General features: G+C 57.3%; 1 protein-coding gene across 1 annotated transcript; it reads left to right on the top strand.

Moving 5' to 3' along the window:
* Window positions 1–936: 936 nt before the first annotated feature.
* Window positions 937–27,601, top strand: Gpc1 (glypican 1). The gene is made up of 9 exons (XM_004667828.2): window positions 937–1,216; window positions 21,377–21,535; window positions 22,128–22,519; window positions 23,203–23,368; window positions 24,398–24,528; window positions 24,636–24,755; window positions 24,880–25,013; window positions 25,231–25,406; window positions 25,758–27,601. The coding sequence occupies exons 1-9, from the start codon at window positions 1,051–1,053 to the stop codon at window positions 25,991–25,993; spliced, it is 1,680 nt and encodes a 559-aa protein (XP_004667885.1). The 5' UTR covers window positions 937–1,050; the 3' UTR covers window positions 25,994–27,601.

Genomic DNA, 27,601 nt, shown 5'->3' with positions numbered 1-27,601 from the left:
CAGAAGTCACCGGCCACCCTCCACAGACCTGCCTTTGGCCCACCGCTTTTTGTCTTTCAGCACCCAAAGGGTGGTGCGGAGAGGGGCAAGCCGCCTGCTGGCCCCAGGACTGCCAGGGGCCGCCTCGGCACGGGATCGAGAGAGCGAGGGCGACACTTTCGTGGCCAGTTTCCCGCGCGCCTGCAGCCCCCGCTCTCCTCCACAAAAGCCTCGGGCGAGAACCGGAGCCCAGGAGAGGAGGCTCGAAAAGGCGTGGAGAAGGAGGCGCTGCTATTGGGGTGCAGGTGAGGAGGGAGCCAAGGGACCAGAGGTATGTGCCGCACGCAGAGGCGAGCTGGCGCGGCGGGGAGCCGGCGCGAAAAAGCGCAGCCGGGGTGCAAGAAAGCCGGGACCAGGGAGAGAAGGGGCAGAGAAGAGGGGTGCAGATTTTGGTTGGGGGCGGGGAAACTCGTGATTGGCGCCTGAGGGCGTGATGTCACGTCCGGCGGGGGAAGCCCTGCCTCGGCTGCCCCCCTCCGCCCCGCCCCCGCCCCCACAGGTGGTGCCGCCGCCCTGGGCTCGGGGCGTGGGGGGCCCGCCCTCGGGGAGCCAGACGCGGCCCGGGCGCTCCCCGGCTCCTCCCGTCTCCTCCCAGCGGCCGTAGCTTCGCGCGGGCGGAGCCGTCCTGCACGCCCCCCGAAAGTGAAGAAGTGCCCGGTGCGCCCCGATCGCGCTCCACGCCGTCCCCACCCCGCCCGGCCCCGCCCGGGCGCTCCCCTCTTCCCGCCCGCGCTCCCCGCCCCTCTCCGCGGCCGCCAGAGGCCGGGCGGGAGGCGGGGGAGGCGCCGAGCCGGGGCTGCGCGCCCTCCCGCCCGCCCGCCTGCCCGAGCGAGCGAGCGAGCGGCCGGACCTCGCGCCCCGCGCCCCGCGCCGCCGGCTTTGTTGTCTCCGCCTCCTGGGCCGCCGGCGCCGGGACCTTGACTCTGCCCTTCCCCGGCCGGGGCCGAGCGGGCCGGCTGGGATCCGAGCAAGGGGCGCGTGCGGGCGCCCGGGGAAGCCGCCAGCCCCGCCATGGAGCTGCGGGCCCGAGGCTGCTGGCTGCTGTGCGCGGCCGCCGCGCTCGTCTCCTGCACCCTCGGGGACCCTGCCAGCAAGAGCCGGAGCTGCAGCGAAGTCCGCCAGATCTACGGGGCCAAAGGCTTCAGCCTGAGCGACGTGCCCCAGGCGGAGATCTCCGGTGAGTAAGGGCGCGGCGCCCTGGGGCCCCGGACCCCAGCCCGCGGGAGGTCTCCGTGCCCTAGCCCTGCGCGGCCCCCGACCCCTGGGCCGAAACTGCCGTCTGAGCTCGGCAGCCTCCTGCGTCCCGGCTTATCGGCCTCCCGTGGCCCATGCCTCCGAGTTGAGCTCCGCTCCGTCGCCCCCCAGCCCCCAACACGCGCCCGGGTCCCCTCCTCACTTAGCTCTCCCGGCCGGGTCTGGGGCGAACGGCCGGCGCGTCGCGCTCCTTTTTGGCCAGGGATGGAGCTGGGAGTCTTCCACTGCAGGTTTGGCTCGGTGCACCGGAGGGGCAGCTGTCCCAGCTCCGGGGCAGCCGGCCTGCCGCCCTAGCCGCGGGGTAAGCGGGCGCTGCGGGCCCGCCTGTAGGGACACTGCCTCATCTCTGCTCAGCCGAGCGCATTTGACGGTGGCTGCGGGCTAAGGACTCCACTGTGCAGATAAATCTCTCCCAGAGGCGTCTAGGGGTCTGCCCAGGAATTCCCGCGGGGTTCCCAGCCGATGCAGCTTAGGTGGGTTTTGTGGGTAGACACTCTCAATCTTGGTATTCCCAGGAATGTAGTGAGCTAGCTGTGTGCTTCAGGGTACCCAAGGCTCGAGAGGATTTCTGCCAAGGAACTTGTGCACACCGGCGCCCAGGCCCTCTTGCCTGCGCGGGCTCCGTGGGTCCCAGCACTTGGGGCTGCCTGGAGCAGCGAGCCCAGCTGCAGGTGGTCGGCGCCTTGGATCCCGCCCAGGGGCCTTGTCATCTCTTTGTAAGAACAGCGGCCCTCCTGGCGACTGCCTCGGCCCTGCAGCTGCTGGGAGCTGCCCTTCCCCGCTGCCCCAGGAGCTTTGGGAACCAAATATGTGAGCTTGGGGTGGGATTGCAGTGTCCCAGGCCCCAGGCTTCACCCTTGAATGTGCGTGGAACCTCCTTGGGTCTGTGCAGTGCCCAGGGCTTCGTGGATAGAGACAGAGCTGTCTCCCTTCTCTGGGGCTTCGTCTCAAACCGAGAAACTGTAGGCAAGGGACCAAACTCTAGGGATGACATGGGACTGTAGAATGGCCACACCATGGGGATTTTGAGTGAGCGATAAGTGCCACCCAGAGGGGTGGCCCGTGACCTTCCATTGCTTGGCAGGGAGGGGAAAGAGGGGGGAGCCAGGCCCAGGACCCCTGTCCCTCAGGAGAGACAGAACCCACAAGACCTCTTGACCTGAGTCTCTTGATCCCCAGGTTAGGCCTTTCTGCGAAGGACAGCCAAAGCCCTATCATTGAGCTGCCTCCCACACCTCCCTGGGCACTGTCTACCTGGTTGCCTGGCAGCAGGAGACCCTGGCACAGTTTGGTTACCGTTCTGCTCATCCTTCTGTCCCCCCACCCTTGCCACACACAAAAGAGAACTTGTACCTGGTCATCCTGTCTTTCTGTTGAATCTCTGCCAGGCTTCACTGCCATCACACACCAGCCCCAGGCCTTGAAGGCTCTGAGAAGCCATCAGGCCATTACCGCTCCTTGTCACATCCAGACCCACACAGTTGGTACCTGCTCAGGAACCTTCTGGAACTTGCACCCACAGCCGCTATTCCCAGTTAGGCAGAAGAGGTCAGGACCAAGGGCACAGAGAAGATAGGGTGCAAAGGCTGAGTTGAGGTGGGGCCCAGCAGAAAGCCTGGGTCTTGTGGTCATTGGGGTGAGGAATGTGGACCCAGGACAAGCAGAATATCTTGTTATCTATGTGACAGGGGTATCATCCACCCAGCTGGAATATGTCAGTGGCCTCTAGCATTAACAACAGTTGTGACAGCCAGGTCAAGTATACTTAAGGCTTAGGGGCCACCATCCTTGAGACATGTCGGGTGGTCTGTCCCTGCTGGTGCTTCTGGGAGGGGTGCCACTCTTCCCCGAAGTTTTTTTGGCAGCACCCTCATAACTTTCAGCGTGGGAGAGCACCTACAGGCTCCTGACGCTGGAGAGAGTGCGGCAGCACGTGTGTTGAAGGAAGCAGGGTGACCTCCCAGGAGAGCAACAGTCCTAGGTACAGCCAAGCCCAGTGTTGGCCTGGTCGGGCCTCCAAGGGCCGGGCGCCCTCTGGTGGCACAGTCCTCCCAGGAGTCGTGGTTCCTATGTGCCCAGTGTGCTCTGCCTCTTTTCCCTGTCCTGCAAACCCAATCTACGCGTCCAAATAAGTGTCTTCTTCAAGGGAGTGAAGCCCCCTTGGGGCTTGAAGTTCCTCAGTGGGGTGGACACCTGATGCTACCACATGGTGGGAAGGGAGGGAGGCAGGCTCTGGGAAAATAGTGGCCTTTCCAGCCTCGGTCTGAGGGACCAGAAATGGCAGTGAAAGGCAGGAGATTTCGCTCATCAAAGAGTTCTGTGTTGGAGGAAATGGGTCCCCATTTGAGGCATTGGATCTGGACAGCTTGGCCAAGCCGTGGTGACAACAATAGTCCCATTCCATGGATGAGAAGCATCCATTGTGTCATTGCCCTCACTCTATGCCACGTTGCCGCAGGAGAATGAGGGCTGGGAGCCCGCCTGCTGAATCATGGCCTTGGGCAGGCAGGTCTCCCTCTGCTGGCAAAGCTGCATTGGGGTTCCTGAGAAGATCCCTGTACCTGGGCATTCAATGAGGCCTCTAGGGTAGGGACTACCACTACCTGGTCTGTTCTCACCAGAGATTTTAGCCCTACTACTGGCCCCAAGTAGGTTCTCAGTAATGTGCAGGTGGACCCGTGCTCACTTCACTTTATCACAGCCTTCTGAGGTGCAGGGTGGGAGATGAACAGAGGGGACCTCGTCAGAGTACACACAGCCTTCTTGGCATCCCCCATCCCAGGGCACAGAGCAGGAGGGTCCCAGAGGTCAGTAGGGGTGTAAATAACTGCCCAGCCTCTGTTGTGTGCCAGAATCACAGCCTGCCTGCCTGTCAGCCTAGGTAGGCACCTCATGCCAGAAGTCCCTACTGAAAGCCCTCTGCAGCCCTGAGGGCACTCTAGCTCTCTGTGTGGTCCTTGCTTCCCAGAATCAGAGGAGAGGCCTGAACCCCCTTCCCACATCACACAAAGGGTTGTACTGACCAACCCCAGAACCCACCAGGGTCTGTCCCTCAATTGAGGTCAGTGGGGCTCTCAGAAGCCACCTGGCACAGTCCTCACCCTGGACCAGAAGGCTCTGTGTATCCCATTCTATCAAGAGGAGCAAGCCTGTGTGTGGCCCAGCATAGAGCCCAAAGTGGTCTTCAACCCCCACTGTGCAGTCTGTCAGGAGCTGGGCTTTCATCACCCCAGTGTGAGGACTGGGCTTTAAAGGCCCAAGGGAGCTTTGACCCAGCAGGGCCATCCTCATGATGCAATGGCCTGGATCTTTGCTGTAGCATTGAGCCTTCTGTGCTGGACATACTATCTTGTCCCTCCATGGGGATGCCATCTCCTGGACTCTGGATACCTTCTGCAAGACCCATGCACACTGCTCTGGGGATAGCAGCTGAGAGTCCTTATTGTGGACCAGGCTTTTGTGAGGCACTTCTGTCTCTGTCTATTGAGTACTGCATGAGAGGGCTTGGGTAGACCACTGTGCAGAGGACATCCATCAAGACCAGAGAGCCCATGTCACTTTGGAATCAGCTGTGCCATCAACTGCAGCCCATTGAGGCCAGCTCAGACCACTCTCTTCTGGGTTCTGTGTTTTCTGGAATCCTCTGCATTCTCAGCATGGAGGCTTTTGCAGCCCTGGATTGATGGGTCCTGCAACTGCCGTCCCCATTCTGCTCCTCTGTCCTGGGCTTCTTTTTAAGACTAAAAGAAAAAATCCTTCTAGCCAGTGCTCCACAGACCAGCCACTTCAGTCCTACCCAGGAGGGCTCTTCATAAGCTCAAGAGGCATGATGTGGGAGACTCCAGGATGTGCACAGAGAACCACCTCGTTATGCTTGTCATTCAGTGAGAACCCCCAGCATGTTCCCAATAGGGAGGGACTAGCCACTCTGCATGGGGATAAGTCCCAAAGAAATAATGGACACATACCCTGTACACAGGTGGCCCAGCAGCAAGCAGCAAAACAGGTATTGTTGTGCCTTATGGTTCCACACTACTGTTGGTGCCCATGCTCATTGGGACTGTAGTAAGAGGCTTGCCCCTGGCCTCAGAGGCCTCCTTGGACAGGGACTGAGGACATGCTGGCATGGGGGCTGGGCAGCAGGGCTGAGCTTCAGAGCCTCAGGAGGGGTCAGCTACTCTATGTGCGTGCACGTCTGTGTTTACACCACAGCGCTCTTGGCACAGGTGTCTTCTGTAGGCACTCTGAGCAGGAAGACAGGCTCTGAGAGCTGGAACCTTTTCCTTAAGCCAGGCTGTCTTTCCCAGGCCTGGCCCATAGGGATTTCAGGTCAGAACTCGGGGCCTGGGATGAGGGCACTCCTGAGAGGGAAGCCTCTGCCCAGACTTCTTGGGCATCTGCTTGCTGGAGCCCTGAGCCGCCTGATCTAGCCTGGGTATGGGCACGGGCACAATCATTGGGTGAGTTGTTGCTCATGTTCTTTTTGTTGTATGTGTGTGTGTGTGTGTGTGTGTGTACATGCACATGTGTGTATGCATGTTTGTGTATGTGTGTTTATATGCATATGGGCACAAGTGGAGGCGCTGCTACTGTATATGTGTGCGTGTGAAGGAAAGAGGTTGATGTCAAGTGTCCTCTACCTTATTTGTCTGTAAATCTAGAGCTTACCAATTCACTCAGTCTTGCCAGCTAGCCAGTGAACTCTAGAGATCCATCTGTCTCTGCCTCCCCAGCACCGGGATTAAAGGCACACACACCATCGTTTCATGTAGGTGCTGGGCATCTAAGTTCAGGTCTTCACCCAGGCATAGCAAATGTTTTACCTACTGAGCCATCTCCCCAACACCCTTGGTCACATACCTGAGGGTTTCAAGCTGGGACCTCCTGCCCGGAGCCCTAGTGCATCAGCACTGTGCCTGCTGCTGGCCTGTCTTGGTGCGTTTGTCTAGAAGCAGGCCTGGGCAGCTGCTCTAAGCTTCTCGACGTCTCCTGGCATGAGGGTGTTCAGGCTCAGTTTCTGGGTTGGTGGGTTGCTCGACCCCGGATTCAGCTCCATCCCACACAAAGGATGTTACCCCTGATGGGAGCACAGAGAAGCCTGCAGTGAAGTGAGGCACCCAGGCCTCTAGGGAGCAGAGCCCAGGCCTCCAGGCTTTCCATTTTCCTTCAGCCTATCCCCAGCTGACGTTGCCAGGGAAGCTGTAGTGTGAGGGGAGCATACTGCAGTCTGATCAGCGACAGGAATTCTGGGTGGCTCCCTTGGAGGTTAGCCAGCCCCACCTCCACATCTGCCTGTGCCCAGCCATGTCACCTGCCTCAGAGCCCTGCCTTTGCAGCTGGCACCCCCCAACAGGCATGCACACTCAGGCTCAGTTTCTCACTTGGGCAGGTTTTAGGTCCATTCATGTGGTAAATGTTACAAGCTCCCCTGGGTGCCAGGCAGGGGCTGGCCCTGAAGATTGGCAGCATATCTGTTTCCGAGGGCTGCCACACCAAAGCTCAACAAGCAGAGCCCCTAACTGCAACCAATTGTTGCCTCACTGTTCAGGAGGCTAGGCACCTGAAACCCAGGCGCCTGGCGGGCTCGGTCAGTGCGTGCTGAGGCTGTGGGAGAAGGTTCACTAGGCTTCTCCCAGCTGCTGTAACTTGCTGGCCTTGTGAATCCACACCGTCATCTCCACATGGCTTCTCCTGAATGTGTGGGTCTCCAGATCGCCTCTTTAGAGAACATTGGCCATCCTGGGTTAGGGCCTGCCCACATGCTTTTACCTTATCAGTTATGTCTGCAGAGACCCTCTACCCAAATATAATCCCATTCTGGGCTTTGGGGTGTTGAACTTCCAAAATATGAGCTTTGGGGGTCATCACTGAGCTCGAGGCAAGGAGCGAGCACCTGTGCCTGCCTCACATTCTAGGCACTGGGTTGACACTTTCTGCCTGGCAGCAGGTCTGAACTTCGGATGTTTCTCCGTCCTGCACATGAGCTGGCATTGTGGGGGCCTCATGCTAACCATCTCTGTCTGACGATCCCCCGCATTGGGTAGAGCTGCTGACCACTGACCTGGTGACACATCTCTGTGGCATGTCACAGAACTGGAGTGGATGGGCAGTGATGTGGTAGCCTTGAAGACCTTTGGCAGACAGTAAGTGGCACCATTGCCCTCAACAGGCCACTTGTGAGTGGGAGGACTAAGCCAGGCAGGGGCTGCACCCTTGGGTAGACTGTGGGGGAGACAGTGGGGAAAGTGAAAAGCAGGCTGGGTTTGGTGAACAGGAGGAGACCCACAGTGTGCCGAGCAGGCCGCCTCTCCTGGGGCCCATGGCCAGCCGAGCAGGCCGCTGCTCATTTGTACAAAACACTGCCTGGATTCTGAGGATTTGGCCAGGTGACAGGGCAGCCCCTGGGGGTTCTGTCAGTCTTGTTCCCTGGCCTTCTGCCCACCCCAGCTCCCCAGAGGCCCCGGGCCCTGGCAGAAAGGAGAGCAGGCACAGAGACCAAGCCTTCTAGACTGACCCTAGAAGCCAGTGCCAGGAGAGAGTAAGCCCATGGGGGTCAGTGTGTAGGCACAGCAGGTGCATGGGGTGAGCTGCCTGCCCTGTGTCGAGGCTGCCCTAGGCTGGCTCTGAATAGAAGCCTTGAAGGCAGCCTTGGGGGCTTGAGGGAGGAGACTTCAGAGACCCTGAAGGGCTGAGAACTGCTTGGTGTGCAGGTGGGAAACTGAGTCCCAGAGATGGTCTCCAGGCCTCAGAGAAAAGCTTCCTAGAGACCTGCTGCCCTAACCAGCCCCTCCTGTATGCTCAGTGAGTCACTTGCCCCAGCCCAGGCTTGTTCAATGCCTGTGACAGCACCAGTGTATGGTGCTGACCTGGGACAGGGAGGAAGGCCCTCATGCTACCTCTTTCAGAGCATTGGAGACCTTCAAGAGGACCTGTCCCACAGGCTCTTGGATGTGATGTCCAGGCAGCAAGGGTGAGGTCTGGTCAGAGGGTGGAGACCTGGGTCTTCCAAGTGCAAAAAGGATGATTAAGAGGCCCTAGGCCAGCACAGAAGGATGAGGCCAGGAGGGTATGGGGCTGAAGACATGGCCTCCACTGGGGGCATTTGAGGACATGCGGGAAGGGTGGCCTGGCCAGCTGGCTGGGAAGACAGAAGTGTAGGCTCTTTCTGTCCTCAGCCAGCCACACCCAGGTGATCTCCTGAGGTCAGAGCGAGCCCTCACTGATCACAGAATGACTGAGCCCTGCTGGCTTGTCTCCTCCTGAGGGACAGTGGCAAGCTAGCCAGGCCAGGAAGCACAAGACCCTCTTCCTTTGGTTCCTGCCTCCAGAAGTTTAAGGTCCAGTGAGAAATTCAGTTAGGGTTTCTACAGACCCTCCAGCAGTCTCTAGCCCATAGCACCGAGCATGTCCTGAGCCTCACTCACACTCACCGGCCTACACTGGGATGGTGGGTTACGATTGCTTCACTGCTCCTGTGTGCAGTAAGAGGGCATATCTTCCTCCCAGGGAGCCACTGAGGCCTTGAGAAGATGGACCACCTCCCCACAGGCTGTATCCCACATCACTGTAGCATTAGAAGCACTTTCAGACAGAACAGCATTCCCAGATGCCAGAGCCAGCTGTCAGAGAACATTCCAGGCTTCAGCCTGTCAGTAGGTGGTTTATCTTTCCTGTGTCTGGGGCATAATCATAAGGACCTGCGTTTGGATCCCTAGCTTGGGTCCAACTGTAATCCTTAAGATCCGTCACTGCAGTAAGCTATGGTGATGTTTGTGTGTGTCCTTGAGCACCTGGGCCATGTGTGCCCACCAGAGACTCTGAGAACCACAGGGAACACGTCCCACCCACCTGTGACCATCTGCCAGTCCCCAGGGAGAGAGAGCTGATGCCACCTGCCGCCAGGGTTAGCTCAGACTTTCACACATCTGCAGTTGTCATGGAGCTTAGGACACACTGGACCACGCGGTTATTTAAAGTGATGGGGCTCTTAGTAATTGACTGTAATTCGTACTAATTCACTATCATTCCTGGAATTCACCATTCCTCATCCTGCCTACCCTCCCACATCATTGGAGCCCCATACATCCTGGTGTCCACACTCCCAGTAACCCAAGACCCCAGACGTGTGCGCCCCATACAGCATGGATGCATGCAGGGTTCTGGGCAAGGTGGCTACAGGTCATATGACCCTGAAAACACCCCTCTCTGAATGAGGCAAAGCTCCAACCAGAAGCCACTGCCTGGGGCTTCAGCAGGGCAGTATGGTGGGATTCGGGGCTTCCCAGGAAGTTTACAGTGTCTTCTTATAACATCAGTGGTGCCTGGAGCACCTGGGTGGGAGCTGTAGACACACAGGATCCCCGAGGACAGAACAGGAGATGGAGTTGGGGTGATTAGTAGGTAGGGAGGAAGCAAGGCCATGCATGTTAGGGGGTCCTTAACAGGGACACAGGTGGACTGTAGTGGGATTCAGCACTCATGAATGTGGCTGAGGACATTGACCCTGACTGAGCTGTGGCACATCCTCTCATTGGAACAGTGGTGTCCCAGGACTGTGCTCGGCCCCCGTGGAAACGACCATGTTTTTATGTTGCTTTACATTCATAGCCTGTAGCTTGGAACACTACGCACGCCCCAACTGTCAACTTTTAGTGTGGTTCCTCCTCCCTCAGTTCACCTAATCCAGGGGCTGGGGGGAGGGTTCAGTCAGGAAAGCATAATCATAAGGACCTGCGTTTGGATCCCTAGCATTCATGTAAATGCCAAGAGGGTGAGGAGGCCCACCTGTAATGCCAGCAGACAGGAGGCGGAGACAGGGATCCCCCCAGGGCAAGCTAGCTGGCTAGACCACCTGAATTGATGAGCTCGGAATTCAAGCAAGAGATTCAGCCTCAGCAAATAAGGTGGAGTCCAATTGAAGAAGACAGCTCACATTATCCTGTGACCTCTACATACATGTTTACCCACAGAATCAAGCATACATATACATGTGTATACATCTCTCTCCCCACCCCCTCTCTCACACACACACACACACACACACACTCACACAACCCAATATAGACAACTACCTCAGACAGACCCAGAGGCTTGTCTCCTAGGTGATTCTAGATCACGTCAGTTTGACAATATTAGTTGTCATAGGGAATGGCAGAGAGAAGAGGGCAAGAGTTGAGGGTTTAGTGACCAGTCTCCAAAGCAGGGCAGGGCACACCGCAGTGACTAGAAATCTGCTGTGCAGGCCTGGTGTGGCGTGCCCTAGCCCATCCTCCTCAAGGCCAAGATCCAGCAGTGATTTTCAAGACAGGCCAGCCTGTCCTACTGCAGAGCTTGTTTAACGGGGTAGCCAGACCATTGTCAATGTGGACATCCAGAAGACAGTACCATGAAGGGCAGTGTCATTTGAGCAGGTGCAGAGTGGAGGCTGGACAGTGTGTGAAGGGAGGTTCATGGTGGTTGGTGCTGTGCATGTCGGCACACTGATGCTGTGTTCCGGAGGAATAGCCCGCCATAGAGCCTTGGCTGCAGGCTGACTCTTTTTTTTTAAATTTTTATTAGCATTTTCCATGATTATAAAAAAATATCCCATGGTAATTCCGTCCCTCCCCACCCCCACACTTTCCCCTTTGAAATTCCATTCTCCATCTTATTACCTCCCCTTCTCAATCATTGTACTTACACATATACAATATCAACCTATTAAGTACCCTCCTCCCTTCCTTACTCTTCCCTTTATGTCTCCTTTTTAATTTACTGGCCTCTGCTAGTAAGTATTTTCATCCTCACGCAGAAGCCCAGTCATCTGTAGCTAGGATCCACATATGAGAGAGAACATGTGGCGCTTGGCTGTCTGGGCCTGAGTTACCTCACTTAGTATAATCCTTTCCAGGTCCATCCATTTTTTTTGCAGATTTCATAACTTCATTTTTCTTTACCGCTGAGTAGAACTCCATTGTATAAATGTGCCACATCTTCATTATCCACTCATCAGTTGAGGGACATTTAGGCTGGTTCCATTTCCCAGCTATTATAAATTGAGCAGCAATAAACATGGTTGAGCACGTACTTCTAAGGAAATGAGATGATTCTGAAGGCTGACTCTTACGTCTAGTGACCATTCCCAGTGGCCATCATCTTAGCACTGAGACACAGCCAGCCTGGTCTGATGGGCCTGGCTAAGCCTACTCTGTACTCCCTTGCTGTGTGACCTTGGGTAGATTGGCGCACCGCTGTGTCTATTAGTTTTCTCATTAGAGAAGCTCGTGCAAGTGCAGCGGCCTGGGTCCTGGGCCAGTTGTGGTTGAAGGAACCTCAGCAGGGAGGGGAGAAAGAAGGCCAGCACCCTGCCAGACTGAGGCGCCCAGGAGCAGGGAGATCCCCAGCCATCTCCACTCGGCTGCTTCCCAGAGTCACCTTAGCCACCTGAGCATGCAGTGCTGCTGCTCACTGGCTTTGGTCATGAGAAGCCCAGTTTCAGCTCGGAGGGAGGGTAATATCCTGAGCCACAGCAGTGGTGGGACAGGGCCATGTAGCAAGCCAGAAGTCACTTTTCAGGGCCAGCCTTGGAAGGGGGAACTGGTTTTTAGGAAGGGGCTTGTAAGAGAGGCTCCTGGGAGCACCATGGGCCCCACGTGAGGCAAGAGGGGTTGGAAGACTGTCATAGGACCAGCTTGTACCAGACCTGTGCGGGACAGCAGTCACCAGCCAATAGGGGCTTAACTACAGGATCATGTGGGTCTTGACAGTGCACGTGGGGCTAGGCCCTTCCCTCAGCTGTCTGCCTCCAGAGATCTGAGTTGCCTGTACTGAACCCCGCCTCTACAGAGCAGTATCTGGTCTGCCTGTCTGGCCTGAGTTTGAGTGTAGGCAGAATGGGGCCAAGACGCCAGGCATCTAAGGTGCGCACCGTCCACCTCCAGAGAGAAATGAGCTAAGGCAGGCAGTGGGTGGCACCATGATGCTACCTGCTCCCAGGACCCCAGAGCCAAGAGGGCCAGTCTCACCTCTGTGGAGAACAGTGCCTACTCTAGCTCTGCTCAGTAGGGCTGGGAGAGGTCCTCTCTGAAGAGAGTTTGTGGGCATCTCCCTACACAAGGCCACAGGCTTCTGTCAGCCAGCTGAAGTTCTTCCGGTGTCTGTGAAGGTGGCCATGCCTGACTCCACTGGGCCCTGGTTTTGTAAGAGAGACCTCATTGCTACACCTGGAGTAACTGTTGAGTGGTTTAGGAGCCCAGGGGATTGTGACAGTGGGCGAACCCCTTCACTGCTATGTGCCTGTGTGTAACAGGTGAGAGTGTCCACAGGTGACAGTGCCCATGGTGAGAAGGACTGCGGCTTAATGTACATCATACTGCTGAAAAGGCCAGCCACCCGGTCAATAGAACACTGAGATAGACAGCAACTGGCTCTGTGTCATGTGTGTCCCAAATATTGTGTGTAAGTAATGTGGTATGTGCCCTTGCAGTGCACCATGCAGCCACCTGCAGCGGGGTAAGGGGAGCTCACCCGCAGTGTCTAGAGTAGAACATGAAGTGTCCCATGGCAACCTGTAGTTTCTGACTGATACCTCCCTGCTTTTTGTGGGCCCCGGCAATTCCCTGGTTCCTGGTCCCTTCTGTGAGCCTGTGACCACGCCCAGCTGTTGAACTTATGTGGTGTCAGGGCCCCTCATGTTTGCTCAGGAAGCACATTTAATCACTGAGCTGTCTCTCCAGCCCCCAAATATTGTAATTTCAAACGTGTAACCAATTTTAAGGTAAGTATGCCCACATAGTGACAAATATTTTCGCAGGAAGAGTGGTTTGCTTCCTCATGGTACAATATTCATAACAAAATCTCAACCATAAACCGGGCATGGTGATGCACACCTTTAATCCCAGCACTCAGGAGGCAGAGGTAGGAGGATTGCTGTGAGTTCAAGGCTACCCTGAAACTACATAGTTAATTCCAGGTGAGACTCTACCTAAGGAAAAAAAAAAGAAATCTTAACCATTGCCACATGCACAGTGCAGTGGTGCTAGGCATGTTCCCACACGCGGCCATGACCACTGTCCACCCTGGAGCACTTGTGTTTTACCCGATGATTCTCTGTCCCACTAGACTCTAAAATCCCATCTCCTTCCTCAGCCATGGCGTGCACCGTCCCATTCTCTGTGATTGACACCCCTGTGGACCTCACAAAAGTGAAATCATGCAGAATTTGTCTTCCTATAACTGGCTTCTTACACAAAGCATGACATCCTTAAGGTTCACCATGATGTCTTATATCAGAATTTGCTTTCTTTTCAAGGCTGAATAATACTCCCGTTTTATTGTTACACAGTAGCCATTCAACTGTGGACAAACATCTGTTTCTACCTTCTGGCTAGGTAAATGTTTCACACATCTGTTCAAGTTCCTTCTCAGTTCTTTTGGGACATCTTTTTAAAATACTAAAAACAAATTTAACCAGCATCATAGTTTTCTGCCAACCTTTCTAACCTAAGGAGGTTGCCGAGACCTCCACCCTTCAGCAGATTGCGTTGACTCCTGCTCCAGCTTCCACCTCTGCCCAGGAATTATTCCCCTGGGATGTGAATGGGGAGGGGGCTGTGATGGGAGAGGCAGGGGCGATCAATGCTGTTGGGCATGTCACTGGTTCCCTGTGTGCCACTCTGTCCATGGTAGAGCTGGGTTACAGATGAAGTGATTCTAGCAAGCAGGGATCCTCTTCCTTGGGTGCAAGGCACAGAGCAGGTGCTAGGAATAAGGACTGTGGGTGTGACCTCCCTCCCCTCCCAGGTCCCTCTTGCACCACAAATAGCTTGCTTGGGGAAAGAGAGAGGGCTGGTCTCTGGTGACAGTGACCTTTTGCCCAGGGATGTCCACCCTAGACAAAAGTGCCCCCTGGTACTTAGATTTATGCATATATTTTAGCAGCAGGCCTGACCTGGGTGCTGGGTAAAGGTGAGAAGGAAGAGGAGTTTCCCCGACAGAGCTGCTTCCTGCTTGCAGAGGACACCCTGTGGGACTCAGGGAGCCCTGGGGTAGTCAGAGGCTGGGCCAGTGCCTTGGCCCACAGACTCCTGGAAAGTTTTTCTGGGGAGGGGGAGGGGAGGCGAGGTGGAGAATGGTGGAAACCATTGCAGGCTTAGATTAGCAAAGCATTATCACTGACTGGAGGGCCACACCCAGAGAGATGGCTGCTGGGCCTGGTTGGAATGGCTGAAGTGGCAGAAAGTGGCGCAGCTGCTTGGCTCTACCTTTGGTGTGTCCCACCCCCACTGTCCACTCTGGGCTGTGACCAGTCTTGTCTCTGTATCCTGAGTCAGGACCAGTTCATCTTAGCAGCCGCCTCAGCTGCCTCATGAGCTAGCAGTGGTATGGTGGGTGAGCCCCATGACTGCCAACACCCCTCCCCCAATTTCACACACACACATATATATACCCCACCTGAATCCCTAGACCTCACAGGGCATGAACTGAATGAGGAGGCATGCCTGAGCTTGGCTGGGTGCTTGAGGGAGCACCTTAGCTTCAGTCTGTAAGAGTGGGCTGTGCCCCACAGCCAAGACACAGGCCCATGGGTTTGGCAGACACAACCTCAGGCTCTCCTTTGTCCCCACTGTGTTCCAAGGCCATGGACACAGAGATGGGCTGGCAGCTGCAGGAGGTCTGGAGGAGTGGAACCTGGTCATGAATGGGTTCTACTGTACCGAGGCTGCTCCTATCTGGTGTTCACTGGTAGGGTGACCTGCCAAGGGTCCCCAAGCAGGGAGCTTAAAGGATAGCTTTTCAGGTTTCTTGGTGAAAGTAGGGAGTCTTGAATGAGGGTTCCAACTTGACAAAAGCCCATGGTTCAGTAGCTGCCTGGCAGGACTCTGTATCTGCAGATGCGGAGCTCTCAGGAAGATTGAGGGGACCTAAACAGTGCAGGAAGGTGGAGTGGGCAGGTTCCCCCCCCCCCCCCCCCCCCCGCCCCGGGCTTACAGCCTGGAGAGAGGAGGTAGTCCTGTCCAGGAGGACCCTACTGGGCCTGGGCTACCTGGTGGAGAGTGCAAGAAAGAGCTCACCTTGATGCCCCAGAAGGGGCCAAGGGCACAGTTGGAGGGTTCATGGGGGAAAGGTGGGGGCTAGGTCGGCAGGTGTGGACCAGGCAATGAGAGAAGAAGACCAGAGGTTGGGGAGCAGGGGTTCATGGGGGTGAAGATACTGGTGCCTTTGGAACGCAGGGACCCGAGAGGCTGGTGGGAGACTGTGGTGTCATTTGAGGCTCAGATAGCAGCAGGGATCTGATGTCCAGCTGGAAAGGGACTTCATGGTATGTGATCAGCTGCTACTCTCAAGGGTAGGAACCTAGTCCTCCCCAGACGGTCCCTGGGGTACCTTCCTGCTCCCAGCCAGCTCGCCGGGCGGAGATGGGGGGCTGCACCGCCGGCCCTGGAGGGAGGGATCGCGCCGCCTACGGTTTCCAGGGAGATGGGGGCGGCGCCCGCGCGGGCGGCGGGCTGCGGGAGGAGGCGCGTCGCCGCGCCGGGAGCCGCCTTCGGCAGCGCGCGCCAGTGCGGCTGCGGAGCTGCTCTAAGCGGCGGGTCGGCGACACCGGCTCGTGCCTCCTGGGCTTGTCCCGCCGGTCCTGCGGCCCCGCGTTTTCCTGGCCTAGTCCTGCGCATCAGCACCCGGAGCGCCGCCGTCGCTGGAGCAAGGGGAAAGGGTTCCGAGCCACAGCCCGGGTGCCGCCCACCAGCTGGTCGCCAGGCTGAGTGACCCAGGCCGCCGTCCACCCGCCACCATCCCCATCAACATCCTTGTCTGCATCTGGTCACCCCCTCACCACCACCACCGTTTCATCTTCAGCTGCATCCTCCTGCATTGGCACCCCCGTTCCATTTCTCACTCCCTTCCCTGCAGGTGTCTGGTCGTCAGTCCCCTGCGGTCTCCCCAGTCTTGCCGAACCTTATCACCCACCCACCTCCATCCTGTCCTCATCTCCCTTCTGTTATCCTGCGCCATCCGAGCCACCCCTCCCCACTCGCGTCCCTCCTTTGCACCCCTCTAGCCGCCGCCGCAGCCCCCTTCCAGCCCCAAGCCCCCCTTCTCCGCTGAGCCCTTCCCCCTGCCCTTCGCCTGTCGCAGTCTGCATGCTCCCTCCTCCTTCCTGGTCGGCCGCGCCCACTGCGGCAAGCCCCTTCCCCGCCAATCGCGATGCCCTCGTGCCCCTCCCCACTACCCTCGGCCTGCCGCAGCCCTCTGCGCCCTCCCGCGCTCCCCGCTCCCACCGGCGGCGGCGCCCACTGCACCAGCGCCCTCCTCTCCGCGCCGCTAACGTGTCCACGCCTGCAGAGCCCTGGTGCCTGCTCCAGCTCCGTCGCATGCGGTTCTAGGTCCCGAGGTCCACAGTGACCGCTCCTGGGTTGCTGGGTCACCCACTGCAGAAGCGCCGGTGGGAGCTGCTGCTGTGGCCTAGGCTTTGTTTGCCTAGCCCTGGCCCTTGAGCTTAGGGACAGCAGCAGAGCATCTGGAGCTCTCGCCACCTAGGGGGCGGACCTTCCCACCGTAGGAGAAGTATCCACAGCTGTCGCCCCCGCTTGGGGACCGGGTGCATGACGGACTTTGCCCCAACGAGGGGCACCTTGGTGGTGATGTCATTTGGGGGAAATGGAGGCTGGGGCGCGGGGGGGGGGGGCGTGGAGGGTGTCCAGGAGGGCGGTATGCATTGGGAGGGGGAAGGGTTAATGGTCAGCATCAACGATGCAGTTGTAATGTCCTTCCTCAGGTGTGACCCTGCAGGAACTGGCCAGGTGCAGGCTCCCTGGCTGTCGGGAGCAGACAGAAATGAAGGTCCCCTGGAACCTGAGCCATGGGCGGTCCCCAGGAACCGTGGGACATTTGCCGTCTGTGCCTCACTGTGAACAGCCTCGGCCACTGAGGCTGGCAAGGGTTCAGAGGGGGCTGTCTACTCCTCCTGGCCCCATCACACTGCAGAAAGGCATGCTCACAGGGCCAAAGCCGAGCAGAGGGAGGGAGCTCCTCCCTCCGCATTGACAGCTGCGCTGCCCAGCCCTGTTCTGGGTGTTTCTGCACTGCCACAGGCTTGCTGTGCTCATGGAACTACAGAATTTTAGGAGGGACAGATCTATGGATGCAGATGTTTGTGCAGAGAAGTGCCTGGGGGGGGGGGGACAGGCTTTCCATGCTGCACCCTCCCTTGAGCAGGGAATCATCTGGAGGAATGGGCTTGGCATGTTGCCACATCCTTCTGCAGTCTCCAGGGGAGGGCTTCAGGGTGGTGGGCTGGGCATCAGTCAGACAAACCCGAGTCAATGAAATCTGTGTGTAGCATCAGAAATGCTCTCAGAATCAGGAGCTTGGCTAAAGCTTGGGGTGACTTTTTATAACCTTGGGAGAGGCTGCTCCCCTGGAGGAGTGCACCAGAGCTCTGGCTGTCTGTGAACAGAAGGTTGTGAAGGCTCCTGAGAAGAGCCTCAGGTGCCTGGGTCTGCAAGGAGGTTGCTGTGATGAGTTCAGCTGACAGGGTGGGTTAGGCAGCCATTGTGGTTGTCTTAACTAGAAGCAGGGTCTCAGGGATTTGGGAGGCTTTGGATCTGGGGGTGTTTTACAAAAACTACAGGACTGGGGAAGGGATGAACCGACCATGAATGAACACACCCCCAGTCAAACCTGAGAACATCAGGGGAGGGAATGTTCTGGAAGAATGAAGTCAACTTTAGCATCTAAATTTAGTCAACTTTAGATTCAGCCAAGGGATCAAGGAAGAAGGGACAGCATCTGGCCCACCCAGCACAGGTCCTGGTGACCTTGATTAGTGCAGATGGATAGGGCCATTGGGGAACAGTACTCATGCCACTACAGGATCTGGGAAGGAGGGGTCTGCTGTCGAGCTTACTCCTTTAGGGTGGAAAAGGCCTCCTTCAGGCTGTCCCTTCTCTAGAAAACCTGCCTTTCTCTAGAAATTGAGCTAAGAGAGGAGCAGGTAATTACTTTGTGTGGACAGGTTTGCTCAAACACTGCCCTCTCCAGCCTCCATCCCCATTGCCCCCTTCTGATATCCAGTGCCTGCAGGCTCACCTGCAGGGCCAGCATGAGCTAGGGTGGGGGTGCTCAGCAGGGAAGTGTTTTACCTCCAGCACTCAGCTCTGCCCTGCATGGGCCTCAGGGGCAGCCTGACCCAGCCTGCATGGGACCCTCAGGCCAGCGCCCAGGCTCTGGCTCCGTGTCTTCACTCCCGTGTTTGCCCGAGGAGGGAGGGAGGGCCGGGGGCTGTGCTGGGGCAGCTGGAACAGCACAGGTCACAGGGCTGGCTGGGTCAGGTGGCCAGGCAGAGTGAGGGGCTACTTAGGGAGGTCAGGAGGTGGGGCCTGTTCACAGTGAACTGACCAAGAGGTTCATGAGCCCACCTACCCATAGCTTGTTTCTTGGAGGTGTGTTTGGCCTTTTTCTCCAGTTGGCATGGTAGAGGGTGGAGACTAGGCCACCAGGATCTGGGAGTGGAGGAAGGTCATGAGGGAGGGCACAGTGGGAGAAGCCAGCAAGAGGGTACCCACCTCTCCAGCACGTCTGTTCTCATGACACCCTGTTCTTTGGCCTCTTGCCTTAGTCTTGAGCCCACCTGTCTGTTCCCAGCAAGTTTGTCCTAAATGCCACTGTCACAGGCTGAGCCCAAGATGTCTCCTGCAGCTCCATGCTGGCACCCCCAGGATCCTTCTCCCCAGCTCACTGCCCAGCCTGAGTAGTGGGTGACTTCTCAGATAGACATGACTTCAGCATACAGCCCCCTTGTCAGAGACACTTGCTGTATCTGCTCAGCCTGCCTTGCCAAGCCCTCCGGGGATTGGGGATGGGGCAAGTAGTTGACTACTCCTGAGTCTTGCTCCCTGCCAGTCAGATCACATTTGCAGAGTGAGGGCCCTGCCTGGATAGCTGTCCTGGAGCCCCACACTGGGGGAGGAAGGAGACAGAGCAAGTGGACTGAGGGAAGTGTCCTGCTCTACTAGGACTGCCACTCCCAACTCTCTGCCCCAGACCAGTCCTACCCCAGGTCGAGCACTCAGCAGCATGCTGGCGCTCTGTGAGGGACAAGCACCATGGGCCCAAGGTGGAGGGTGTTTTGAACAGAGAGTACAAAGCGGCATCATGTGCTTAACACACCTCCAGCCTCCCCAATGCACCCTTTCTCTTCACCCTACCTTCTACTGACTGCCTGAAGCAGGGCACCACTTTCTGCTGTTTTCTGGCATCCCTAAGCCCTGCCCTGCTCAGTGAGCCCTTGGGGACCATGAGTCCGCGTGGTACTCAGGCTGTGAGGTGCAGGTCCTCATGGGGCTGCAGGGAGGCCATAGACATGCCTCAGAACAGCAGAGGAGGGCCTTCCAGGACAAGAGGACACAGACAGGTAGACAGCCAGACATTCACACATATACATACACACCTGTCCTGCCTTTACCCCCTGCAGTGGCTGCTGCCCCCAGTCCCAGGCATCCCTAGCACCTGGGAGCATACCTCTTCCTCAGCAGGTCAAGGACACAGGCCACACACACAGGTCCACCCTCGCCCACATACTCCCATTTGTGCTCAAGAGGAGTTAAAGACAGCTACTTAGGTGGTCCTGTCCATGTGGTCATGTGCTGGGCCCTCTAGGGTGAATTCAGTCTCAAAATAATCTCTTAGGCAGGGGTCTCCTCTTCAGCTGGCTTCAGGAAAGAGAAGATTTGTGGACCCCAGGCTTGGGGGAGGGCGCAACCCTCTCTTGTGGCTAGAGACTGCCCCAGACCTCCAGGTCTTCCCTGTCCACCCCTATCCTGGGATGGCAGATTTCTCCTACCCCTGACGGATGTGCAGTCCTCAGTACCTCTCCTTTTCCATCCCAGTCCTGACATGGGGCTCATCCCTCCACTGCTTTCCCAGTTACCCCAGTTAGCAAGGGTAAAAGTGTGGAGAAGGCCTGGCCACACTCTTGGCTGCTGTCCAGCTGTGAGAAGCTCAGCATCTTGCTGGTTCTGGCTTCAACCTTACACCAGTGACATCACGATCAGTGTGTCAGGCGGAGGAAAGTTGGAACCCTTACTGACCCCTCCCTCAGCCCCACCTGCCTCTCCAACCTGGGCCTCTCTGTCTCCTCCTCTCCTGCATGCCTGATCCCAGCCAACCTCAGGCAGATTCCCCTCCTGCCCAACGGTGTGGCCTTTGAGGTGGGGGCAGCACTGGGACAAAATGACCCAGTCTGTCTTCCGCTGTAATAAGACTGCTGCCTTAGCAAAGCGGGGTTGGCACCTCTCATGTTGTGGGTTTCTTTTGATGCCCACGGCCTGTTCCAGGTACTAAGCCACCTAGCATGTGCTCCACAGTGGGCACTACAGGGTGTGCATATGAAGCCAAAGCTGCTGCCCTCAGTTCCTAAGTGGGAAGTGTGATTTCTTGGATGGCACCACCACAATGCCACCTGGAGCTGACACTTGAGGAGAGGCCAGTACACTACAGGGACTTGGGATGTGCCCAGCTGGGTGGGGGCCTCGGCCATGGTCAGACAGCTTCTGCCCAGGGCCTGGTGTCTGGACCACATCTTCACAGCAGACCTGTTCCCAGGGTCCTGCGGGGCCTGTCCCTGGCCGGCGCAGCACTGTCCTCACCGTACTCTTCACCGTCAGCCCTGCGACTCTTTCTTTGTGGAGCCAGGTGCCCTCTGGGACTTGAGTGTAGACAAGAAGTTGGATTCCTTCCTCCTTCCCACCCTCAACAGCCTGAGCCATGGCACCTGCCAAGCCTGGAAGTCCGAATCTGGCAGCCCCTTACCCTTGCAACAGGACCCCAGTGGCTCTTTGCTCGGGACCCTTGGCACTGCTTTCCTACACCTGGACTGAAATGTGTCCCATGACATCCCTATACTTAGGCTCAATCCAGCTAATTCAAGGGTGGTACTTCCACCCTTGGGGCTTCCCAGGGGACCTGAGAAGTCAGGGTCACAGGAAACAAGCTCGGCCTCACTCCACCCCTCATCCCTACCTTGACACAGGGTCCCTTGAATGAGACCCATCAAGGTCAGTGCATCCTAGGCCACTCCTTTCCCTCACACCACCTCTTCCCACAGGTGAGCACCTGCGGATCTGCCCCCAGGGCTACACCTGCTGCACTAGTGAGATGGAGGAGAACCTGGCCAACCGTAGCCGTGCCGAGCTGGAGAATGCGCTCCGTGACAGTAGCCGTGCCCTGCAGGCTGCGCTGGCCAACCAGCTGCATGGCATTGATGGTGAGTCAAGGTTGGAGAGTTGGGACGTGCGGGGCTGGGATTTGGGTATCTGATATCAGCAGAAGTGGTGCCCAACTCATGTAGGGCCTGATCAGGGCACGTATGTAGGGCCACTGCCAAAAGGTGCCCATCTGTGGAGTGCTAGGCTGCAGGAGGTGCCTGGAGCCCTCACAGGCCACTCCTGCTGGGCACATGCCTAAGAGCTAAGGCTCCTGGAAAAGCAGCCAGAGGAGAGAAGAGGGGTGGGGGCCAGGAAGCCTGCAGGTAGCAGGGAAGGAAGGGCAGCTGAAGCCAGGAGAGCTTCCTGAGACGACTGGGGCACCAGGGCAGTGGGGAGAAGGGCACCAGAGGCAGGGGCAGAGACGGGCCAAGGGCCACTCTGATCCTCGCCTGCCACAGTCCCTCCCAGAAGTCACTGAGTCATAGAGCATCTGCTGCTGCCCAAGGTGCAGCTCAGAAATGGCCACTGGGGCACTGCAGACTGACTAACCCTAGAAAGGACCCCAGCCTCTGCAGCCTGTTAAGCGTGTGGTCAGGCGGACGGGCTGAGAAGCCGGGCCCCTGAAGGCCTCATGCCTCTCCCCGTGCACAGAGCACTTCCAGCAGCTGCTGAACCACTCGGAGCGCTCACTGCAGGACGCCTTCCCTGGTGCCTTCGGGGAGCTGTACACACAGAACGTCAGAGCCTTCAGGGACCTGTACACAGAGCTGCGCCTTTACTACCGTGGCGCCAACCTGCATCTGGAGGAGACTCTGGCAGAATTCTGGGCCCGGCTGCTAGAGCGCCTCTTCAGGCAGCTGCACCCCCAGCTGCTCCTACCTGATGACTACCTGGACTGCCTAGGCAAGCAGGCCGAGGCTCTGCGGCCCTTCGGGGACGCTCCGCGGGAGCTGCGCCTGCGGGCCACCCGTGCCTTCGTGGCAGCACGCTCCTTTGTGCAGGGGTTAGGTGTGGCCAGTGACGTGGTCCGGAAGGTGGCTCAGGTGCGTATACTGCCCAGTGCTCACAGGACTCCCTCCGGGGCCCCATCTCCTGCCTGCTCCCCTAAGCCTGCTGGCCTTCAGCCCCATAGCTGTAGCCCTTCAGCTCCTCACAGCAGGTCCGCAGGTATGAGTCTGCTCTGAGCTTGCCCACTGGCTGGCTGCCCAGTCCCATGTCCTCAGCCAGGTGATGCTATGGGCAGGATGTGGGGGGTGGTCCCTGGGCTGCGGGGCTTAGAACCCAGACAACAGAAGAAAATGGCTTGGGTCAGCCTCACAGACCAGCCGGACACCTCACTGCCCAGGGTAACATATGGCAGACCCCACTGGGAAAAGATGTAGGGAGGACACTAGCCACAGACCACACTATGCCACCTCTAGCAAGGATCCTGAGCGAGCCATCTCCAACCTCTGGACCTTTGTTTCCATATCTTCATGGAGAAACTTAGTGACACCAGCATTCCAGAGGGTCCCGGGGCTGTGACCATTCGAGTGAGTTCACCAGCACTGGCAGGACTGAGGAGGGCTGGGCTAGAACCAGATCCCACTGCTGAACTGAGTGCAGCTCTGGCTTGCATCCCAAGTCCCTGCAGTTCCCCTCACGCACACTGGGGCTTCTCCAGGGCCTGGTCTGGGAACCACATGCATTGGTGCTGCCGTGGACTCAGTCTGCGTGTTCTCCCCAGGTTCCCCTAGCCCCAGAGTGCTCACGGGCCGTCATGAAGCTGGTCTACTGTGCTCACTGCCTGGGGGTCCCAGGAGCCCGGCCCTGCCCTGACTATTGCCGAAATGTGCTGAAGGGCTGCCTTGCCAACCAGGCTGACCTAGATGCTGAGTGGAGGAACCTCTTGGGTGAGCCCCACCCCCAGAGTACCTGGCCTGCCCTTGGGAGCACCCACAGGGTTTTGGGAGGCAGTGGTCCCTGACTCAGGGGCCAGACCCAAGGACCTGATGACCAAATCTCTGTGTAGCTGTAGAGTCAAAGGACAGATTTTTTTAATGTCCCAAGAGGTGTGTGACGTGGAACAACTAAGTGCCCCAGGGGAGCCCTGTGTGATCAGAGGTCTTTAACTTATTCTGCTGAGTGCCCCAACATGCACACATACCAACGCATAGGCTGGCATATGTGCAAGTTACCATGTTCATGTGCTCAAGGCCTCCCTGCTGAGCATGGGTATTCCTGCACGTGCATGTACTGACATAAGGTAAAACGACATGATATATATATATATCAACATATGTGAATTATTGTGCCAACATGAGGTGAGACAGCATGCATACATGCCAACACATATCAACACAGGTACATGGCTGGCATAAGCTGGTCCGCATGCAGATATGCCAGCATCTGAAAGTTATGTGTTGGGACCATGGACCAACATGTGCATTCCAGTACATCTGTGCTCATGTATTTGTGACGGCATGAGATGAGCCAGTGAGAAAGCATGAAAGCCTTACATGGATGTGTAACAGTAAAGTATGTGCATGCAGATACAAGAACTAACATTACAAGGCAAGCAAGGGTGGTTATATGTCAGCTCATGTAAGCTGATGTGTACAGGGGCTGGTATGTGGTGGGGTCTCTTACATACATGCAAATCAATACTTACATGAGCTGACATGGGCACATATGGACCTAAACTAAGCCAGCAAGAAAACAATGTACTGTGTGTGTTGACGTGAGCCTGTGCCCATGTGTACATGTGTATGCTGCGCTGACGAGTGCTGTGAATGGCACTTATGAAAATAAAAGTGTTCAGCTTGGGTGTGTGCTCTGGGGTGGCCCTGCTGACCCGTACCTGACTGGTACTTTGAAGCTTATGCATTGTTAACACGCTCATGTGGTGTGTGTGTGTGCACACATGTTAATGCCTGTGCCAGACTCCATGGTGCTCATCACTGACAAGTTCTGGGGCCCGTCGGGTGCGGAGACCGTCATTGGCAGCGTGCACATGTGGCTGGCAGAGGCCATCAACGCCCTCCAGGACAACAGGGACACACTCACCACCAAGGTGCGCACAGAAGGGCACCATGAGCATGGGAGAGGCCAACCCAGACACTGCTCCAACTGGGCCTGAGACCCTGCTATCCCTCCAGAACTCCTGTGGTGTCTCCTCAGGTCATCCAGGGCTGTGGGAACCCCAAGGTCAATCCCCAAGGCCCAGGCTCTGAGGAGAACCGGCGCCGTGGCAAATTAGTGCTACAGGAGAAGCCCCCCACAGACACACTGGAGAAGTTGGTGAGTGTCCCATCAACCACCTTGCTGGCCATGGCCACACCTACATAGGGGAAGGGACAAGGGACAGAGTTCCCTCCCCAGACTGCCCTGCCACACACAGACCTGACTGCTCGGCCACACACAGGTCTCTGAGGCCAAGACCCAGCTCCGAGACATCCAAGACTTCTGGATCAGCCTCCCAGGGACACTGTGCAGTGAGAAGATGGCCATGAGTACTGCCAGTGATGACCGCTGCTGGAATGGGATGGCCAAAGGCAGGTAGGTGCTCACCATGGGCAGCATCCTCCACATGAATGCAATACAGTATGGGAAGCCAACAGCATACCTACACTTGACGGTGGGACCTGTGTGGGCCACCATTGCCTTGAAGTTTCACTGGGGCTCTGGGACTGGGAGCTGCCATGGGTTGTGAGGTGGGCCCTGCTGAGGACAGATCCTTTGAACTGATCTGAGACTCTGACTGCCCTGACCCCAGGTACTTACCCGAGGTGATGGGTGATGGCCTGGCCAACCAGATCAACAACCCCGAAGTGGAGGTGGACATCACCAAGCCTGACATGACCATTCGACAACAGATCATGCAGCTTAAGATCATGACCAACCGCCTGCGCGGTGCCTATGGTGGCAACGATGTGGATTTCCAGGACGCCAGTGAGTTTTAGAGTCCAGAGCTGGCTAGAGTTAGGTGGAGAGGGAGCATTGGTGGGGCTGAGAATGAGGGGTCTGCTGTAGAGAGGAAGGGTTTGGGGTCCCTCCAAACTCCCCCGTCATATGCCATCAGGGCACTATTGCTTCTGTTGGAGACTAGACACCATGTCCCACAACACAGTTGAGGCTTGGCCAGGAACAGATGGACAGCAGAGGCAGATCTAGGGCACGCGACTCTGCAGGGTCAGGCAAGCTCTGAAGCCTGGAGCAGCAGGGCCAGGCTCCTACACGTCAGTCACCCAGCTCTCTGGCCCCTGGGGAGGAGGGGCCCGCTGAAGCCTCCTGTCCTCCCAGGTGACGATGGTAGCGGCTCAGGCAGTGGTGGTGGCTGCCCAGATGACACCTGTGGCCGGAGAGTCAGCAAGAAGAGCTCCAGCTCCCGGACACCCTTGACCCACGCAGCTCTCCCTGGCCTGTCAGAGCAAGAGGGACGGAAGACCTCAGTTGCCAGCTGCCCCAAGCCCCATGCCTTCCTCCTCCTCCTCCTCCTCACCTTGGTCCTTGCAGAGGCCAGGCCCAGGTGGCGGTAACTGCCTCATGGCCCCAAGGACAGACTTTGCCAAAACATGAAATGGACAATATTTAATTCCCCTTGGTCTATAGGGGCCCAGGGAAGGATGAGGAGACAATGGCTCTGTGTGCTGGGACAGGGCGTGTGGGGTCCTGGCCTCACCTGTCACCCTAGCTTTTAATTTTGTATGAGGGCCTCAGGTCAGCTGCGAGCCAGTGTCCCCAAAAGCCATGTATTTCAGGGACCTCAGGGGCACCTCGAGCTGCCCATACCTCCCCTTACTCCTGCACTCCCACATCCCCAGATGCTCCCAAGGCCACCCTGAAAGGCGGCTGTTAGCTACAACCCATCAGAGACCTCAAGCAAGCCTGTGCCTTCCTCTTCTGCCTCTTCGCACTGGGGACTCCCCACCAGACCCCATGGGCCACAGAAAGTAAAGCCCCCCCACAGCTCCTCGAGAAGCCTGCAAGGGCCACCAGAGAGCGCCCCTGCCCAGGGCCTTTGACTTACGCATGATACTATCTACTCAGCCAGGACCCCTCCCTGTGCCACCACAGCGCCCAGTGGATGGGTCCTAAAAAAGATTCGCTGTGAGGGTCCTTTGGTGTGACAGGCAAGGCAACAGCTGGCACAGCCATGCCACGCTCAACTCTGCCACACTTCTGCTTGACGGTGGGCACTGAGCCCACACACAGTCAGACCTTGTTAGGGCCAGGACTGCATGAGGAACACCACTTCTAAGGATGAGCTGGCCATTCTTAGTCCCTGTCCCACCTAGACAGGTCACCTGGCTGCAGGGATGCTGGGTAGCTGGTGAACTTAGCTCAGGGTCAGCGGGACCTGGCACTGCAGTAGGGAGATTCCTGAGCCCTTTTCTGGCTTGGGCACTTCTACAGGGGCCTGGGGAACATCGATAGTCAAGGGCTTTTCCAGACGTGCACATTCAGACTCTTAGTGTCGCTGTCCACCAAGAGCTGCATCTCAGTCCTCCCAGGCAGCACTGGACAGGCCCAGGACCCTATGTGGGTCCTGGTGCCCTTTATGGTCTTAGGACCAGGGGCGCCTGGCTGACAGACGCTGTCAGCTGCAGGCAGGCCCTGAAGAGTTGCTGGTTTCCGCTTACAGAGCCCTGTGGTAAAAGGAGTGTCCAGAGTGTGGGGAGTGCTGAGCTGCCTTGGCCAGGAGAACCGTGATCTTGACATTAGGGGTACCTAGAGAAAGCCGCTTAGTGCTTTGCTTTTTGTCACTGGGTTAGGGAGGCCTCTGCCAGTACTGTGTCTACCAATATGCTGGTCTGAGGTCTAGCTGGTAGTCAGGTCTTATTGCCCAGGGCAAGTGTTTTCTAAACTTGCGTGTGGACATGTTGGGTCCAGGTCCTGCATACACACACACAACCCTGGCAAGTGCCACTCAGGCCAGGGTGGTGGAAGCTAGACCTGGGCTCTGGAATGTGAATGCCTAGGCACCAGGCCAGCAGCCCCCATGCTGCCCAGGGGGCCAGGGCCATTACTGGTTAGAGTGGTGGCCAAGCTACTGTGTCCTTCCTCCATGAAGGCCCCCTGCCACTTAGTGCCAGCGGGTGATGTATGTTTGAGTCCTGGTATAAATAAAAGGCTGGAGACCTATA

Source organism: Jaculus jaculus, chromosome 4 (assembly GCF_020740685.1).
Source record: "Jaculus jaculus isolate mJacJac1 chromosome 4, mJacJac1.mat.Y.cur, whole genome shotgun sequence".
Classification (NCBI taxonomy): domain Eukaryota; kingdom Metazoa; phylum Chordata; class Mammalia; order Rodentia; family Dipodidae; genus Jaculus; species Jaculus jaculus.
The sequence above is the reverse complement of the archived record's forward strand: the minus strand, read 5'-3'. Positions and strand labels throughout refer to the sequence as shown.